The sequence below is a fragment of the Myodes glareolus genome, chromosome 5 (genome assembly GCF_982192425.1).
Source record: "Myodes glareolus chromosome 5, mMyoGla1.1, whole genome shotgun sequence".
In the NCBI taxonomy this organism is placed as follows: Eukaryota; Metazoa; Chordata; class Mammalia; order Rodentia; family Cricetidae; genus Myodes; species Myodes glareolus.
This window is the reverse complement of record NC_142030.1, coordinates 15,281,251-15,301,362: the sequence shown is the minus strand read 5'-3', so window position 1 is coordinate 15,301,362 and position 20,112 is coordinate 15,281,251. Positions and strand designations below refer to the sequence as shown.

General features: G+C 34.7%; 1 protein-coding gene across 13 annotated transcripts in view; it reads left to right on the top strand.

Annotated features, from left to right (window-relative positions):
• Positions 1-20,112, top strand: part of Cdc42bpa (CDC42 binding protein kinase alpha) — a 222,115-nt gene that overhangs the window by 130,325 nt on the left and 71,678 nt on the right. For 10 of the 13 annotated variants that reach the window (XR_015001239.2, XM_085687629.2, XM_048436473.3 and 7 more), the window contains exons 11-14: positions 2,213-2,335; positions 8,601-8,734; positions 17,990-18,232; positions 18,430-18,540. Coding sequence is in view for 12 of the 13 variants with exons in the window: in XM_085687629.2 (XP_085543755.1) it covers positions 2,213-2,335; positions 8,601-8,734; positions 17,990-18,232; positions 18,430-18,540 (611 nt within the window). In the remaining variant the exon portion in view is untranslated. The remainder of the gene's footprint in view (positions 1-2,212; positions 2,336-8,600; positions 8,735-17,989; positions 18,233-18,429; positions 18,541-20,112) is intronic. The other 3 variants (XM_085687631.2, XM_048436482.3, XM_048436480.3) reach the window with 1 other exon arrangement.

Genomic DNA, 20,112 nt, shown 5'->3' with positions numbered 1-20,112 from the left:
CCTCCTTTCTCACTCTGATCAGTGATATTTCTCTTGCTCCCTCACTCTCTGTTTCCCTTCAGAGGCTTTTGCTGTATTTATGGAAGGACGCCCTTGCTTCCTCTGTCTTCTCTTGTGCATGTTTTGTTCCTCATTCAAAGTGTCTATTGATTTCTGCATCTGTGTTATCTATGTGCTTGCTGTTCTCTGTCTTTTCTCTTTGATTATTGCTCATGTCCTCCTGCTGTTCCAAATGCCTTGTAAGTTTAATTGTATGACAAAGATGAGTGAAAATAAGAGACAATTGAGTTAATACTATTTTTACCTCAGAAAATGTTTTTCCCACTCTTCATCCAATCAGTAATTGAGTCTGAACAAGACTGGATAGCAATTTTTATTAAATATAGTCCACCTCTAATGTCAGATGTGAAGGGAGGATTAGGTAGAGCCTGGTAGGCTCTCTTTCTTCTTTACTCATAACTATGGGAAATTTGTTCCAGTCTTCACCTTCCTTGTCTTACTATTTCCAAATCTAGAAACAATAAATAAATACCTTGGTGAGGAGATTGTCCCTGACTTGATGCAAATAGCGTAGTTATACTAATAGGACAAGAATGCCTTCTCTCAACATCCTACTCCTTAGCCCCACATTTTCTAGAAGACTTGGTGGTTTTCTCAGCATAATAGTCCTCAATTTTAGGGGGCTAGCATGATGGTCTAGTAAGAAAGGGCACCTGTTGACAAGCCTAACGACTCAAGTGTAATCCTTGGAACCCCTGTGGTAGAATGAGAGGACTGATGGTTGACGACTGTCCTCTGTCTTCTGTGTGAGTGCAATGACATGTGTACCCCCACATGTAAAACACTCCTCCAAAAAAGAAAAGTTGAAAATCCCTCAATTTAAGTCAAACTTCAACCAGGACAAAGCTCTATGTTAGAGCTGCTAAGACTGCCTTTCATCTTAGAATGATTTACTCCTCTATGGTTCATTTTACTTGGTCTTTGCTTTCACAGTTCCATAGTGGTTTCACAGACAACATTTTTTAAGTGCCTAATTTTATATTTCAAAATTATTTAGTAGATTTTTACTGGTTACAAAAGGAACATTAGAGCAATAGCCGTACCTGTTCCATTTCATTACAAATGAGGGCTTTCTATACCCCAGTATTTAGTGTGGTTTTGATGTCTGAGTTCTTTGATTTTTTTCTAAGAGAGTGTTGTTACACATGAGTTACGGTATTTGGGAAAAACAAACTGTGTTGACTAAGCTGTCTTCCAACTCCTGAATTTGAGTGTCTTTTAAATAAACTAATTTGGAATGTTCTTTTCCAAATAAATACAACAGGATCAATTTTAATATGTATTTAACCTAAATAAAAATATTTTTTAGATATGAAAGTTATGATCAGATGTATGATGTAGTATATCTTATACTTTTTATTCAGGCCAAGAAATGCTTATCAGTGACCATAAATGTCAGGGTCATGACATATTTTACCTATGTGTGTGATTTGTGTTAATTCACCAAGAACTACACTAAGAGGAGGGGCCTTATTTTGGAGCACTTTCCTAAATAGCAGAAAAGCTGTTTTAGGACAAATGATGGTTTCATTTCTGATATAAAATGTTCTTCTGTGTCTGTTGCTTATACCTGGGAAATAAGCCTTATTATAGTGTTCATATTTCTTTTTTTACATTTCATTTTCTACATACAACTTCAAGATAAGTTGATCTCTGTTTCTATCAAATGTTTTAACTAAATTGATAATGTAATCACCTATAGCTGGTCCTTTAATTTCCTATGTAAAATCCAGAAGGTCTCCATGTTCATACACTGTGTACATCTAAACATTTCTTCATATCTTATTCAGTTCTTCATGTTATATGAAATATGATTTTTTTTACTCTGAAGATGATGGTCTCTGCTAGGAAAAAAATCACAGAAGTCTGTGATAGTTAATTTTTTGTCACAGTTGATCAATAGTACTTCAAGCCTCAAATCTCATTTATAGAAAGTTGAGTCATTCAACTCTATGGATTTGGATATGTTACTTACAAACTTAAACAGACACGATGAAACTGTATGCTTTAATGTGTTCTAAAGCAGTTTTTTTTCAATGAGTAGATGTTCTGATTAGTGAAACTATTTTTAAAAATGTGTAGAGATATGTTGACACTAGTTTTTAAAAAATTAAGTCTCTGATTTTTTTCTTTAATTCTTTTTTTCTTTTAGAGTCAACACAGACTGTTCAGGCTTTGCAGTATTCAACTGTTGATGGTCCACTAACAGCAAGCAAAGATTTAGAAATCAAAAGCCTGAAAGAAGAGATTGAAAAGCTAAGGAAACAAGTAGCAGGTGATGTTCTGAGGTTCATTATTAATTTAGTAGATTTTAAGAAATGGTTTTACTCAATGCTTACCTGTCTATTGAGTCTTGTTGATGTTATGTGTTATGAATTATATGGCATTGAAGAAAAGGCAAATAAAAGTTAGTTTTCGTTTCATGGAGTTCATAATTTGACCTAGAAAGTAAATATGTAAGTCACCATTGCCACACAGGTGAAGATGCCTTAAGAAAAGTAGAAAAAAGTTACTTAGAGAATACAGAGAAAACACACCCACCTAGAGAGAACAAGGATTACTAACATAATTAATTTTTTTAAATTTATTTATTTATTTGTTTATAAAAATTTCCACTTCCTCCCCATACCCTCCCATTCTCCCCACTCCCTCTCCTCCCCCCCACTCCCTCTCCTCCTCCCTCTCCAGTCCTAAGAGCAGTCAGGGTTTCCTGCCCTGTGGGAAGTTCAAGTTCCTCCCCTCTCCCTCCAGGTCTAGGAAGGTGAGCATCCAACCAGACTAGGATCCCAAAAAGCCAGTACATGCAGACAAAACAAGACCCAGTGCCATTGTCAATGGCTTCTCAGTCAGCCCCCATGTCAGCCACATTCAGAGACTCCGGTTTGATCACATGCTCGTTCAGTCCCAGTCCAGCTGGCCTTGGTGAACTCTCATTCGATCAGTCCCCTTGTATCAGAGGGTGAATGCACCCCTCACTGTCCTGATTTCCTTGCTCATGATCTCCCTCCTTCTGCTCCTCATTTGGACCTTGGGAGCTCAGTCCAGTGCTCCAGTGTGGGTCTCCATCTCTATCTCCATCTATCGTCAGATGAAGGTTCCCTCTGGTCCTGCCTTTCTTGCTCACGTTCTCCCTCCTTCTGCTTCTCATTTGGACCTAGGGAGTTAAGTCCAGTGTTCCAATATGTGTCTCTGTCTCTATCTCCATCCATCGCCAGATGAAGGTTCTATGGTGATATGCAAAATATTCATCAGTATGGTTATGGGCCAAGGCCAGTTCAGGCACGCTCTTCTCTGCTGCCCAGGGAACAATCTGGGGACCTCTCCTTGGACCTGGGAACCCCTCCAGAATCAAGTCTCTTGCAAACCCTAAAATGGCTCCCTTAGTTGAGATATATACTTCCCTGCTCCCATATCCATCCTTCCTCCCTCCCCCCCATCCCATTCCCCCAAGCCATCCCCAATCCTCCCCCTCTCCCTTATCTCTAACCATTTCCCCTTACTTCCACCCCCCACCCCCCATACACTCAAGTTTGCCTGGCAATCTTGTCTACTTCCAATATCCAGGAGGATAACCATATGATTTTCTTCAGGTTCACCTTCTTATTTAGCATCTCTAGAATCACGAATTATAGGCTCAAAGACCTTTAACTATGGCTAGATTAATTAATTATGTTAACTATTCTAGCCATAGTTAACATAATTAATTTAGTGTTAGAATTTGCCTGGAAAATTATATATGTGAGTGGGAAGTAGATGTGATATTTGAAGAAGAAAAGGGCTTCTGCAGACAAGAGAATGGCATATATATAAACATCAAGTATCAAATCATATATATACTGAGGGCTATAAATTTCTCTTTTAGTACTGACATTACTGTGCCCTACAAAATTTCAATATGTTGTATTTTCATTTTTGCTCAAATGTTTTAAATTTTTTCACTTTGATTCGAATTGATAAGTATGTCATTTACTTTGAGTGTCTGAAGAATTAGCTTCCATATTTCTCTAACCAGTTTTGCAGTATTCTTTATGATTTCAGTTCTTTGTTTTATGCCTAAGATATGGTTATCTTAATCTATATGCCCTGGGCACTTATGATAAATGTGTATTCCTGCTATTCTACACAGTTTGTATTATATATTTATTAGATCCCATTGGTCGAGAATATATTTGAGATTTTCTATAGACCTGTTGGTTTTCTATTTAGTTACATTATTCATTATTAAGACATATGTGATTTCCCTCTTGTTGAGCTGGCCTTAAGTCTAATTAGATAGCTATTGGTTGCTGCTAAGGTGTGAGTGCCACTACTACACCCTTAGGAATATCTTGCATGTTGGTTGTTGTGGTTCCTAGTCACACTGATATCTCTTCATTGCCAGGTGGTACAGAAGTATACTTCCCAATTTGTTCTCCACTGACACTCTGGGAACCTCATAATCTTTACCAGTTGTTTTTGGTTTTGTTATTGTTGTTATTGTTTTAAAATGTCACCTTTGTGGGTGTGCTTTGGAATCTCATTGTAGCTTCAGTTGGAAATTCAAATTCAGCTTCCATGGTTGACAGGGGTCAGCATAGGAATACAGAAGTTTCAGAGATCTGCCTGACTTTGCCTCCTAAGTGCTGGGATTAAAGGTGTTCACCACTATGTCATGTAGGTTGCTGTGATGTTTAAGTCAAATATTACAGTAGTTTTCTAAGAGTTTTTTGTTTGTTTTATTTATTTGTTGTTAATGATTTTGGAGCATTTTATGGCCCACTTAATGTGATGCGGAGACCTAAGGTGTCAGAAACTTAGGGTCATCAAAGATCAAGCTGGGGTAGTAGCTCTGAGTTTTGTTTCATCCTAATGGAATTTAAGGGTAGATCATTCTTGTACATAAACAATATGGCAACAGCCTTTATCAAGCCTTTATTTTTCTTTATTCTGGAAAAATGAGATGAATTTCCAAAAGTTGGGAAGAATACCAAAGAATAGAAAAAGTTGTTGAATTTCCTTTTTCCAGTTGTTTTATAGGGCAGTGGCAGAAACTGGACAAAGACAGGTGTTATCTCTTTTTTTTATTGCTTAATTGCTTGGGGTCATCAAAAGTTAAACCAATAGAAGATCCATATGCTCTGTTCATGTACTCTCTGAACTAACCAAGGAGATCATGATGTTGTGTTCGTGCTTGCCCAAACACAGTTAGGAATAGTTGAAGCCCACATTTATCCATCTCTGACTCTGGCTTAATTATTGACCTTGACTGGTTATTAGCTGTTGTTACTTGAATACCATTACAACTTTTTGACCTTGCTGGTGTCTTGCTAACTGTTTATTATATTAAACTATATTTGTTTTCAGAGCCCTTAAAATGTATCTAGAGTGTTATTGGTTAGCTCTTTATCTGTGGGATGGTCTGGGGTTTCCTTCCTGAAACAGGTCCAGCACTTTAGAAGCCATTCTTTCTTTTTACTTAGTCTATTACACGTTATTTGCATTAGAAACAGTGTACTAAAAGCAAGACTATGTAATAAACAATAGTGCCTTGCTTGTTTTTCCCAAAGGAAATCTCATGGAGGTTAGCCTATTTGTCTCTTATCTGCTTGACTATTTTATACCAGGCTACATGCCTTCTAATTAATTTTCCTTAGTATTCCAGACTCTGTGGTTTTAACCCTTAATCTTCTTTTAAAATCTAGCTGCTGTTCTCTCTAAAACACAGAAAAATTATTTTCAGTTCTTCCCATGGCCCTTATCTCTTTCTCTGTGTGAAAGTATTGTCTTCTTCCTCGCTAACAGTCTCTGACAGTCCTGTCTTGATTCTTTGGCCAAGAAGATCAGAATTTGGGGGGACTGTGTTCCTTATATGTGTTGACTTTTCTAGGTTTCCATCTTATTAAGGTCCAATTCTGGGATACATGAATAGAAAAGCCTGGGAGCTCACTGCTATATTCCTCAGGCCTCAGTGTTCCAGCTTCCCTCACCACATTTCATAGTTCTTACTACTTATTTATTGAACATTTATTCATTTTTAAATAGAATGCCCAGGGTTTTCATTTGTTCTTAATGGGAAACATATCAATTATCATTCCCAAAAAATAAAAGTTATCAGAGTTAGCTTTTTAAGATATGATCTGTTTTTCTTACATTTGCATGCATTTATTTTCAGAGGATTCTCCTGGCCTCTAGGAAAAAGTAAGAATTTCTCAATGCTGATTAGAGTCTTTCACTGTCATGCATGTGTTTGTCTCTTCAGCTTTGTTTCTAGGAACTACCCCCTTTATTATACCCTGAGTCTACCCATGTCAAATTATTTTTGATCCCATGTAATTTTTATCCTTTCTACATATGAGTCACCCCACCTTCCATTCTATTTCTCTCTTCTTTCACTTGTCTACCTGTCAGCCATCTATCTGTCTTCTCTCTGTGTATGCTTGTTCATTAGCTGGAAACACTTTTTATAATTCCTGATAATCTATAACATGTCTCATCCTTAACATGTTTGTGTCTGTACATTCTCTTCCCTCACCTCACCACAGGAGCATAAGCTCTTTGAAAACAGGAGCTTTAAATTGGTTTACGTTTGTCATTTCATTCACTAGTATGTTCCAAGTACCTATAGGATTGTTCTTGATTCATTAAAAAACCCAAATCAGTATTTGTTGATGAGTAAACCGTCACTTCTTTGAAATCCTCTCTACCCTTTACCTAAGATTTCTGTCTAATTGTATTACTACAGGCATACCTGACATATTTATTCTCTACATAGCCCATGAAGAGTACCATCCTATCTGGGCAACGTGTTATACCAGCTCCTCCTGGTCCTGCCTTTGCTTCATCCCCACTCTCCTCTAAATTCCACACTTGTGCGGCTGCTCTTGACTTACACATTAAAAATCATTTCCCAATGGCAGAATAAGATTAGTAAAATTCGTAAAAATACTGTTAAGAGAAAGGGTTAGTCCTCTTGTTTTGGAATTGTTCTTACCTTACAGGTTTTCTTGTGTTGGATATGTAATAGTCACTCTTGTACTCTTTCATTCCGTTTCTCTAATACGTGTCCCTCCCCCCGTCCCTTCGTCCCTCCCTCCCTCATCTTTTAACTTTTTAAATTGTGGTAAAATATTTCTATCGAAATGTATTGTTTTAACAATTTTTAATATTTCATTGGGAAATATTGAGCTCTTTCACATCTTGTACAATTGTTACCACCATTTGTCTTTTTCATCATCTCAAAACAGAAACAAAATGAAACAATAACTATTTTTCTACTGCCTCAAGCCTCTACTTTATTCTTCCATAAATTTGACTCTTTCAGAAACTTCATATAATAGAACTATCCAGTATTTGTTGTTTTGTGTTTGGATTATTTCACTTGGTGTAATGTTCTCAAGGATCATCCATGTTGTAGGGTGTTTATATTAGAAATGTCTACTTTTTACTTTTAAAATGCTGAGCAATGTTCCATTTATATTCATTTAATAGATTTTACTTTTGCCTTTGTCTGTCATTGGATATGCAGGTTGCTTTTGCCTTTTGGCCGTGGATAATAATGCAATTATGAACACAAATTTACACTTTCTGGCCAGGTCCTGTTTTTACTGTTTTGGGGTATATACCCCATAGTGAAATTGTAGATCATATATTGCTTTGTTTTTTTTCAAAAGAATTCCTATTCCATTTCCCATAGCAGCTATACAGTTATTCATTTCCACTGTTAATATTCATCCATTTTTAAAAATTTAAATAAATTCACTTTGTTCTAATTAACTTATAAATGAAAGCATCACATAACTAGTTTAAGGAAGCCTCTGGACCAGCCCTAATCTCTGTCCACCTCAGGAAACTTGTATGCAGTTAGACTAGCCATTCTCAACATTTTCAGTGAAGCTCTAGACTACCCACATGCTTTATTTCTTGTATTTTTAAATGATTAGTATTGTAGGCTTCATAATGGAAATTAAAGTTTTTAGCTATCCATGCTGTATGTGAAGACAAAATAAAGTTTGAATGTGGTTATTAAGTATTAAGTTTTCTTTATATGGGACCTGAAGGTGCATACTGATGCACATAGATTTACTACTGTGAGTCTAAAGTCTGTCGTTAGCATCTCACAATAACATACTTGTAGTGTTCTTAAAGCAGACCTTTCTTTCATAAAGGAGTATGAATGACAGCTGTCTCTTAGGAAAATCCAATAGCTTGAAGTACTGGCATCTAAAATATTATATATAATTGATGCAAGTTGAATGTTTGTCTTGATTTTAATAAATATAGGCTCATTTTGTATATTAGTTTAAAATAGTTTAATAATAACTTTGAGTTTAGAACAAATCCTGTTATTTGGCAGTAATTTTCCAATTGCATAGTCTTTGGCAACATATTCAGAATTTGCTAAATCTGTTTTATATAATTTTCCCAAATGAAAAGAATTACCAATATACCTTTTAATCCAAAGGATGGGGGAAATAAAAATTGCTCTTAGTAAGTACTGTTATTATTCTGGTTTTCATTTGTTTATATTATATATCTGAATTAAAGTTTTGGGTTTTTTTTAGAAGTGAATCGTTTGGAGCAACAACTTGAAGAAGCTAATTCTGTGAGACGAGAGCTAGATGATGCTTTTAGGCAAATCAAGGCTTTTGAAAAACAAATCAAAACTTTGCAGCAGGAAAGAGATGAGCTAAATAAGGTATGCATATATGAATGGGTCCTTACAGCTGTTTCTACATGTTTCATCTTTTATAATTAGAGTATTGGAAGTATTCCTAATAAATGACTATGTATTTTCTATAGAAATTTGAAATGAAATTTTTATGCTAACCTAAAACATTAGTTTTAAATGGTTTAATTTTTTTTAAAGAGTAGTAGGTGCTCTTAACCACTGAGCCATCTCTCAGTCCCCTACATTTTTAGTAATTATTTTGGTGTATGACATTCTGTAGATGAAGGCTGCTTGTGTGTTTCCTGGCCAGCCAGGCCCTATAATAACACAGAAATGTTATTAATTAAGCCAATAGCTTAGGCTTCTTGTTAACTAATTCTTACTGCTTAAATTAATCTATTTCTATTTTATATTTTACCATGAGGTTGTGGCCTGTCAGTAAAGTTCCTGAGTCTGTCTCCTCTGGTGGCTGTGTGGCATATCTCTGACTCCACCTTCTTTTCTCCTCTATCTCTGCTTGAAATTCACACCTTGTTCATAAAGCCCAAAGCAGCTTCTTTATTAGCCAGTGGTAATAAAACACATTTACAGCATATAGAGGGAAATCCCATATCAACATTCTTCATTAGCTAGTAATAAAGAACTCAAATTCTTGAGGCTTTAAAGTAAAAACTTTTTTGTTTGTTTGGAAAGTTAAAAGCTTTGACATAGAAAGAAATGTTACTGAAAAAGACATAAGAAAAACAAATAGTAGAATCTAATGTCTATAAAAATTTTAAGTACAGATTTTAGATTGTAAATGATATTTTATTTTAGTTTTAATTTATATTTTCTAATGTTTAATGTCATGTATCTGGCACATGTTCATCATATATTTTATTATAATTTTTTTGGCATGAACATTAATAGGTTATAATTTAAAATCTCCTCCATAATTTATTCATTCTTTAAATGTCATTTTTTAAAGCAGTATGGGGGGGGAGCTAGTCATTTTTATAAGAACTTTGTGTAACATTTAAATGGTACTAAGCATTACCACAAAAATCTATTCATAATTAAGATTATAGAACAGCCCAAAAGAAAGTAGGAAAAGACTTGAACCACATGCTGATAAGCACCATGAATGTCATTAACAACAGCCAACTTAGGACTAACAGCAGTGTAGGTAGTAGTTTCTGCACAGAGTAAATTTTATTTAATGATTTGATATACAAAGTAATGATTAATGTATAATGAAGTCCTTATGGGGGTAAATTATAAGTCTTACTACCAGTTAAAAAAATGGAATTAAAATAAAATAAGCTTATGCTAATAAGGGAGCTGTTACAGATGAAATTGAATTAGATGAGCACAGTTTTGTTTCTACTTACTGCAATATTGAGTTTTGGTTTGTGTAGATGCATCTAAACCTGGGGACAGTATAATAGCACTTGGCAATTATGACTGCAGTTCTCTTTCCTATAATAATAATGTAGTAATATTAGTGGTTTATGAGTTTCTTTGTACTGGTAGTATTATACAGTTAAACTTAGTTAACATAGTAAACACTAAAATCCGGTATCTTGATTTTTGGGAACAAGTTTATTTTTGACAATTTTGAGTACATTTTAGTGTTAACAATCCTATTAGTATATTTTGAAAATATGTTAGTGTCAAAAAGAAGCGTTATACCAGTAAGGTATAATAATAAAATAATGAATAAATATTTGGTAATGGCCTACTGGCAGGAGGGAAAGCAATTTCATTTTTTTTTTTTTTTGCATCCTAACCAGTGCTTATTTGCTTTTGCCCTTTTTGTAATAACCATTCTGACAGTTGTAAAGTGATAACTAATTCTTTCTTTGATTTTTCATTTCAGTGGTGGTTAGTTATCTTGAATATCTCTTTATATAGCTGTTGACTTTTGTATGTTTCCTTGGAGCACTGTCCACTTAGGTCCTCTGCTTATTTTTAATTAGTTTAGCAAAAAATTTGTTTTTATGGTAATGCTAAAATGTTTTCTAGTATTCCAACTTTTATATTCTTTCATATAGTACAGAAGTTTCTATGTTCAATGATGTTTCATATGCTGCATTTATTTGTCTTAATCAATCTCATCTGTATTTAGACTTTGGTCTAACATAACCATGTAGTCTAATGTGCATTTGTCTAATTTTTTAAATGATTATATAAAAGATATTAAAGAACTACATGTCTCTTCATCATTTTATGTTATTTCTTTTACAAAATGCCTTTAAAATGTACGTGTTTTTCTACTTGGTTGCTTTTGTTATTTATAAGAATTCTTGAAATTTTCCAATATCCTTCACTTAATGTGAAGATACCTGTAAGTGGCTTTTCTGTTTGTTCTCTGACTAACCAGAGCTTGTATGTGTAACGTACATTTGTTAATACACTTAAGTTAGTGCATTTGCTGGCTCATACACTATTAAGAAATCAGAGGTTTAAAAAAATCTTCTAAATTATATCCTTAATTTTAAGCCTGATCTTTGATATTTATTATGATTTTTATTAGTTTGATATTATGTCTCTAAACACTAAAAACTCATTTTTGCTTACCTTGTAGTCACTCAGTGCTTTCTTTGGTTCCTGGTCCTTGTGATCTCTGTGGAAAGAATTGTTATGAAACAGACACACAGCATAGGTAGAAGATGGGTGGAATGTATTATATTGCACATGCTCGAGGGATGAGAGTTGACAATGGTCAAAGAGGCCATTGCGTCAGCCTACTTTTAGGTAGGCTTTATACTATTTCTGAAGTCTTTTTAAACAGCTTTTTCTGAAGGGTGTTTTCATTGTACAAGTGACTGAAAGGTCCATTTTAATTGTCTCTTCTGGAAGAGGTTGGAAATTCATTCTTGTTCTTTCTGAGAAGGCATTAAGCCATATAATAGCCTTGTAAATTCTAAATGTGCATCCAGCCAACCAGAGCTAGAGATAGGACTCAGACCTTATTTTTTTTTGACCAGTGATCAAAAGTCTTGCTACTGGTTATGAGGGAGGGGTTAATTCCAATTAGTTCTAACATTTGAGGACCAAGTCAGCACTTTTAAAATTATTTAAATAGTTCTCAGTCTTACACAGGACATACAAATAAAGGGAGATAGTTATCTTACTCATGATTAACCTTTAATATGTATTAGCACAAAAAAAAATACTGAGAATTATAAATGCTGCTAATATTTAACTAGCTGTCTGACAGTGTGTTGTAAGAATTCAGTTTTCCTTTTTCCAATATGGCTAACCAGTTACTTGTGGACAGAATAGTTCTTTCCTCTGTTGTACATTGGCACCTCCATCATATAGCAAATTCCCTCTTAAATTAGTCTTGAAAATTGTGATGGAATTTTAATTGAAATTATATTTCATCACTGATTAATTATGGAATAATTAACTATATTACATTAAAGTTCATGTATGTTTATTATTATTTTGAATATACACTTAAATAAGAACACAGCAGATTGCCATCTGATAACATCAGTTTTTATTATAGAAGAGTAACCTCCAAAATGTTTGTTCAGGTGTTAATATAGAAGAAAAAGGCAATATTGCTTTCCACTCCTTTTTTTTTTCTGAATCTCCTAGGAAGTATGAAGAGAAATGTCTTGGACCTCTTCTCTGTGCCTTTGAAATAAAATTTAAAATTTAACTATTCTAGGCCTCAGTTAAGCCCCCAAATAATCAACTTCACAAAAAAGTCCCCATAGTTCAGGGCACATGCAACCTCACCTTTAAGTGCCTTCAGAAGGTAAATAAATTTTCACAGTATTGAAATTTGTTATTAATTACTTTCTATGACTCACAATTAGGAAAAGTCCCAAGTTTCAGTGACATTTGTTAGGCTAATTGTGCAAAATATGAAAGCTGTTTCTGTCTAGTGCCATAGTCTCTCATCCACCAGTGTGATATCTTTCCATATATTTAAAGTTATTTAAATTTTATAATGTGGCTCAGTTGGTAGAGTGCTGGCCTGGCATGTACAGAGCATTGTGTTCAATCCCCAGCATTGCCTAAACAGACATGCTGATGCCTGTAATTCCTGTACAAGGGAGATGGAGGCAAGAAAATCAGAACTTTAGGGATGTCCTTGACTACCTGGTGTTTAAGGTCAGTCTGTGATCCATGAGTCCCCATTTCAATAACAAGAATGAATAAACAAACAAAATGTGATCTTTTATGAAATTACTTGCTTTTCTTTAAATTATTATTCTATTATTTCATATTTTAAACATCTTTAAACTTTATGTTTTCTTTCTGGCTTTTGTCAGCAGTTCTTGTCTAACACTGCTGAACTCTTACTAACAACATGTTTTAGATTTTTTTCAAAATTTTCTATAAGTAATAACTACTTTGTTTCTAACTTGTGGTTTTTATGGTTTCCATCTTTTGTAAGCTTACTATGTTAGCTGGAACCTCAGAATAATGCTGAATAGAAATAGTAACATCAGTCATCAACCTGTTAATGATTTTAGAGAAAATGCCTCAAAAAATTTACTACTAATGCTTGCTATATATGTTTCAGAATATATTTTTCAATGAGTTAAGGAAATTGCTTTCTATTTTTAATTTGCTATTCAATTTTTACTATTAAGAATAAATATTGTGTTTGCACAATGTTCATTCCTGTATACCATTTATATGATTCTGCTTTAAAACTTTGTATGCTGAATTATAGCTAAAAATATCCTCTATTCCACTGGTTCTCCTGGACTGGTTTCGCTCCACCCACCAGGTCCAACTCACTAGCTCCTGTAGTTGCTTGTGAAATAACCACTCTGAGACTTATATTAATTACATACTCTTTAGCCTATTAGCTCAGGCTTCTCATTAACTAGCCCTTACATCTTAAATTAACCCATTTCTATTAGTCTGTGTATCGCCACGAGGCTGTGGCTTACTGGTAAGGTTCTGGTGTCTTTCTCCTTTGGTAGCTACATGGTGTCTGCCTGAACCCGTCTCCTTTATCCCTGAATTCAGTTTAGTTTTTCTGCCTACTAATGTTTTGCCCTGCCATAGGCCTAAGCAGCTACTTTATTAACCAATGGTAATAAAACATATTCGTAGCATACAGAGGGAAATACTACATCAGTGAATTGTAGTAACAGAGTTTTTCTAATATGAAACACATTTTTTAGTCTGAATTACCCATGTATCATTTTCTAATGATAATATGATAGCATTGGTCATGTTTATGTAGATTATGTTTAATAGACTGCTTTAAGTGTCATTCATGTAAGTTTATATACACACACACATATGTATAAAATGTCATTTTATCCTCACAACAATCCATGGGTTATGTATTATTTTATTATTCCTGTTTGACTGAGACTGAATACTGAGGTGTTAACATTTTCAGGGTCATTGGCAATAGGAAGTAGTAGAGCTAGCATTTCTATATATAGTGAGTGTAACATATCTAGGGATTTTATACATCACTGAAAATTATTTGCTCATCATAAAGTTTTTATGAATTAAGTTGGCCTACACTTTTTATTTTATTTTTCTTGACTGTTTTAATATAAGATCGTGTTAGTAAGACAGTGTACTTCCTTCTTATTGGGAAGATTCTCTATTTCTTATGTGGACTCTGAAATTGGCCCTCTTTTTTCTTTCTATTTCACACTGTGTGTCCTGTAGTTGAGTTTATTTATTCGTTTGTTTATTTATTTGCTCTTTGACTGTTTTAGGAACCTGCCAGCCAGCTTCCAAATAAATACACAGAGGCTTAATATTTTTTTATGAACGCCTAGCCTTACTTTGGCTTGTTTCTTACCAGCTTTTCTTAAACTATGCAATTTATCTTTTGTCTCTGGGCCTTTTTCTTTATCCTATATACTTTTATTTTCTTCTTACTCCATGGGTGACTGTGTAGCTGGGTGGTTGGTCCCTGATGGCCTTTTATCCTTCTCCTTTTCTTGTTCCTTGACTTTCTCTTCCCAGATTTCTCCTCCTGATTATTCTGACTGCCAGTCCTGCCTATTTTTCTCCTGCTTTCGTATTGGCCGTTCAGCTCTTTATTGGACCATCAGGTGTTTTAGACAGACAAAGTAACACAGCTTCACAGAGTTAAACAAATAACATAAAAGAATGCAACACATTTTTGCATCATTAAACAAATATTCCACAGCATAAGCAAATGTAACACATCTTAAAATAATATTCCACAACAGTTTTCCATATAGCTTTATAGCAACACCAAGTTTTAGTATATAAGAAACAATGTGTTGCTTTTTAATTTGAATTTTTTTAGTTTTAAATATGTTTGTAGTGACCATTTTTCTCATTGACAAATTATTTCCTTATAAATGTATCTTAAAGTTTTCCCTATAGAAAATTATATCATTTTTTGTTTATTTCATTGCAGTGCTTTGAAGCATGTCCTTTTTGTATCTGTTTGAAATCTACTGAGCTTTGATTCATGACTTAGACTTTAGTGTTCTTTTAAAAAAATATTCAGTATATATTAATGAAAAGAGTATATATTCCAAGACAGTGTGCAAACTTCTATACATAGAAAGCTTACTAGATCTTTTCAAACCCTTTGGGGTGGAGGGTATGGTAAGACAGAGTCTCACTGTGTAGCCCAGGATACCCTTACACTCAGTGCATAAACCAGGCTGACCTCAAACTCACGCTAACCCTCCCAAATGCTGGGTTTATACGTGTGGGCTCTACTTCAGGTTGTCTTTATAGCCACTATTGTGACTTGTTGATAATTAATGATTAGGAAATTGAAATTATTGTTGTGGCGATTTATTTTCTAATGTTCTCTAGTTTGGGCAATTTCTTTTCAATGTACTTTAAGACTGCCTTACAGAATTCACTCAATGTTAGAATGGTTTGACTTCCTGTTCTATTGAGTTCTGTGATTGTTTAGTAGTATTTCCTATTCCTAACAATGCTTTTCTGCTAAGGTCTAGATTTGTTTATCTGGTATAACAAACTACCTTTATCTGCTGAGTTTGGTCCATTGTATCTATTTTGACTACTAATGTATAAGGATTTGTTTCTGTTTCATTTTTCCCTTGTACTTGTCATGCTGTGCTCCTTTTGTGTCCTTATTTTAACAAAATATAATTGTGCTAAAATGCATGTGGCATAGTTTTTCTCATATGAACCCTTTTGAGGCATAATTCCTCAGTGTTAAGTATGTGTGTATTGCTATGAAACCAATCTCTAGAATATTTTTTTGTTTTGCTAAATCATTTCTTACTTTTGTTTTTTTGTTCATGATTTTCTTCTATCAATTCTGGTTTTGGAGTATTTGCATTTGAATTTTACTATGCTTATTAACAAAACCTAAATGTATTAAACTAGTCACCAAAATTCTTAAGGGCCTTTAATTCTGCTACTTCCTTCTAATTTATGTGCGGTCTCCACAGATATTTAGTATGTAAATTTGCTAGTAACTGTAAATCAGATATTTAAAATAATATAATCTTGCACATATTTCTTCACATCCATGTATGCCAGGATCTTAACATTCTGTTTCCTTTGTATTCCATTGTCTCTCTAGAGCTGTTTTCCTTTTTCCTGAAATACAAGTGTAGAGTTTCCTTTAGTGCAGATCTGGTAGTGGTTTTGATATACTTCAAAAGTACTTTTTCTGAGTTACAGCATCATTTTCTTGTCTCTTTGAGTGTTTTTCCACACTTTATGTTACTACTTGTCTCTTTTGAGTCTGATAATCTCGTTTTGTTTTTCAGAGAGTAGAATATAAATGATTTACTCCAATCACAAATTACTTTTTTTAAAAAAAATGTATTTCGTATGTGTGCATGTATGCACACATGCCTGTATGCATATGTCTACACCTTCTGTGGCATGGGTATAGAGCTCAGATTATTAATTTGCAGAAGTCAGTTCTGTCCACTTTGCAGGGCCCAGGGATCAAACACAGTGCCTTTACCCATTGAGCCATCGCACTGGCCTCCCAAATTCTTTATTTCTTTGTCTATTTTTAATCTTTCATGTATGAGTGTTTTGCTGTCACTGTATGCCTAGTGCCCATGGAAGCTAGAAGAGGGCATTCTTTCTTCTGGAACTGGAGTTAAGAGATGGTCGTGAGCTGCCCTACATGGGTACTGGAAATCATACCAGGTCCTCTGGATGACCACCAGTGTTCTTCACTGCTGAGCCGTCTTGCCAGCCCCCCCCCCAAATTTTTTTGGAGAGTTTTGTTGTTGTTGTGTTTTCCAGTTTCATTTTTATACATTTCTGGGTTTAGGTTTGAATTCCTTTTTCATGCTTCATAAATATAAAGATTTCTATATAACATATATGTGTGCTTTTAATTTTAATGCATTTTTTAATGTCTAAGTGGGCCTACAGATTCTTTAATAAACATTGTGTGGTAATTTTTATTAGTCTTTTCTCATTTCCCTATTTTTATGATAATTACTTTTATTTCTTCCAATGTCTCATACATATCCATCTTATGCCAGTATTTAATGATGCTCAAATACTTCTGATGTTTATTTTGTTTCCTATTCTTGCCATTGATACCTTATAGTTCTTTTGTTCTTTGGTTCTTTGAAAATCTGTGGGTATAGGCTTATGTTCATTTGCAGTTAATGTTTGAATAAGCCAAATTCCCTTGAAATTCCTTCCTACAATTGCACTGACCTGAGTCTGCAAAGCACCTCTAAATTAGAAATCTCAAATTTAGAGATGTTTCTCCTTGTTATTGGTCTAAGGGTTATTTTCCTCAGTAAGAAAAAGGCAACTGTGTATTATTTATTATTTGTGGTCATTCAATTTAATTAGAAAAATCTCCCAAATATTTATTAAATTTTGCAAATTATTTTGAATATCATAGTTTATATTTTTCATTCTGCTCATTCAGCTGCCTCTTTGTGCTTTCATTTTAGCATAATATGTTAGCATAAAAATTTGGGAGTTGGTGTTGGAAAGGCTCACTAAGAGCACTAGCTGCTCTTGCAGAGTTCAGTTCCCAGCACCCATGTGAGAGCCAGCAATTGCATATAACTTCAGTTTCATATTTCTGATGCCCTCTTCTGGACTCAAATGTGCAATGGTGCACATTTGTAATACAGGCTAAAAGCATATACATAAATAAAAATAAATTTTAAAATGAGTTTGAGAAGTTAAACAAGGCATCGTTCCCTTAATGTCTTTAAAAGTAGTGAATTTCCTTTAGTTGTCTTGAGGTTAATAATTGTGGCTCTTCATGACTTAATAATAGCTACTTTCATGACCAAATGTGGTCTCTAGGTTGCAGATTTGGTAACGTGTATTCTTTTTAAAAAACTATAGGAACTAGTCCAGGCTAGTGAGCGATTAAAAAACCAATCCAAAGAGCTGAAAGACGCACACTGTCAGAGGAAACTGGCCATGCAGGAGTTCATGGAGATCAATGAACGACTAACAGAATTGCACACTCAAAAACAGAAACTTGCTCGCCATGTCCGAGATAAGGAAGAAGAGGTGGACCTGGTGATGCAAAAAGCTGAGAGCTTAAGGCAGGAGCTGCGCAGAGCAGAAAGAGCCAAGAAAGAGGTCAGTAGCCAGGCAAATTCCATAGTATCTGTGGAGTCATGCTTTAAACTGCACTTAGAGACTAGTGAAATAATATGCATTCCATTCTTTAAGTTTTGATCAATAGTTATGTGAATTTCACCATTCGAGCTATAAATCTTCTTAAGGAAAAGTAATTTGCAAAGCTAACTATGAAATCTGCCCTTTTTGTTTTGAAGCTGGAAGTTCACACTGAAGCTCTAATTGCTGAAGCATCAAAGGACAGGAAGCTGCGTGAGCAGAGCGAGCATTATTCTAAACAACTGGAAAATGAATTGGAGGGACTGAAGGTATCACTTGACCTTTATGACTCCTGATGAATTTTCTCCTCTGCAAGCCTGATAGGACGGCTAACTTATTAAAACTCTGGTAAAAAATGAAAACTGCCTGTGCTTCCAGTCTAGTAGTCTCAGTTCTCATTCTTAGTAGGGAGCAGATAGAGACTTGCTTGTCACACTCAAGTTTGTTTACTGGAGAGAAGAAATCCATGAAGGGCTTCCTCCCTGAACAAGATGTCCTTGAACTCTTAATGCATGTTCACATGAAGTTGACTGTTGGAATTAACCATCACACCACTACCTGTTTTATAAATGACCCAAGAGAGGCCAACTCTAGCCACATGATCCAGTTTTAAGTTCTAGCCTGACCAGTTACTAGCTATATAACACTGGATGGAACATTTCCTCTCCTCCTGTTTTAATCCTCTCATCTATAGCTTCTGTTCTAGGGTGTATAAGTACATGTGCAAGATCACACCTCACAGTGCTCAGTAATTCTGCTCCTTTTGTGCTGCATTTGAATTCTTGTAGTAACTGCAGCATGGTTTAATGATTGACCCACAGATCTCTTTCCTCACCAGAACTGTAATCTAGCTTATTAAAAATACAGACAAATATATTATTGACCTGTGGTCATTTTAAAATACTTGTTTAATACATGTGCTTTGCAGTCAATCAGTCATGTGGTAGAATTGGCCGTAACTGTGATGACTGAATATCAGAGAAACTGGTGTTTCTTTTACTTAATTCAGAAGAACTAGAAAGTGCAACCTAGAAGTCTTAGACATTTATTTTGCTTAGCTCTCTCATTACTGTGACCATTAGATCAAAAATAATACAGTAGCGAATAAAAACTAATAGTCAGTGAACCTAAAACTTTGTTTGAGATTAACACAATTAACAAACCTTCAGCTAGACAGAACAGAAAAGGGAACAAGGAGGAAAAGAGGATGTAGAGATTGAAAATCAGGAGCAAAGGTGGGTGTTTTGCTAACGACCACAGAAAGCAAAAGAACTGTATGCCACTAGAATATATGACCCAGATGAAATGGACAAAATAACCAAAAAAGACTCAAAGTAAAATAGAAAGTCAGATCTGTAGCAACTAAAAAAAAATTGAATTTTTTTAGAATCTTCTGATAGAGTTCAAGACCAGATTTTCAACTGGTGAACTACTAGACATCTAAAGAACAGTTACCTAAACAAATCAACTTAAAGAAGGAAAAAGTTATTTTGGCTTATGATCTCAGTGTTGACAGAGGTTTCTGTCCCATCAGGTCCCACAGTCATTCAGTCCCAAGGAAATATACAAAGGTCTACATTAATCATAAACTTATTGGTCTATTAGTTCAGGCTTCTTATTAATTAATTTTTACATCTTAACCCATACTTCTTGTCTGTATTAGCCATGTGGCTTGGTACCTTTAATCAGTGAGGCCTTCTCATCTGCATCCTCTACATCTGGGTGACAACTGCAGACTGAGCTTTCCTCTTCCCAGAATTCTCCTGTTGTAGTTGCCCCACCTCTACTTCCTGCCTGGCTACTGGCCAATTAGTGTTTTATTAGAAATAATTCAAGTGACA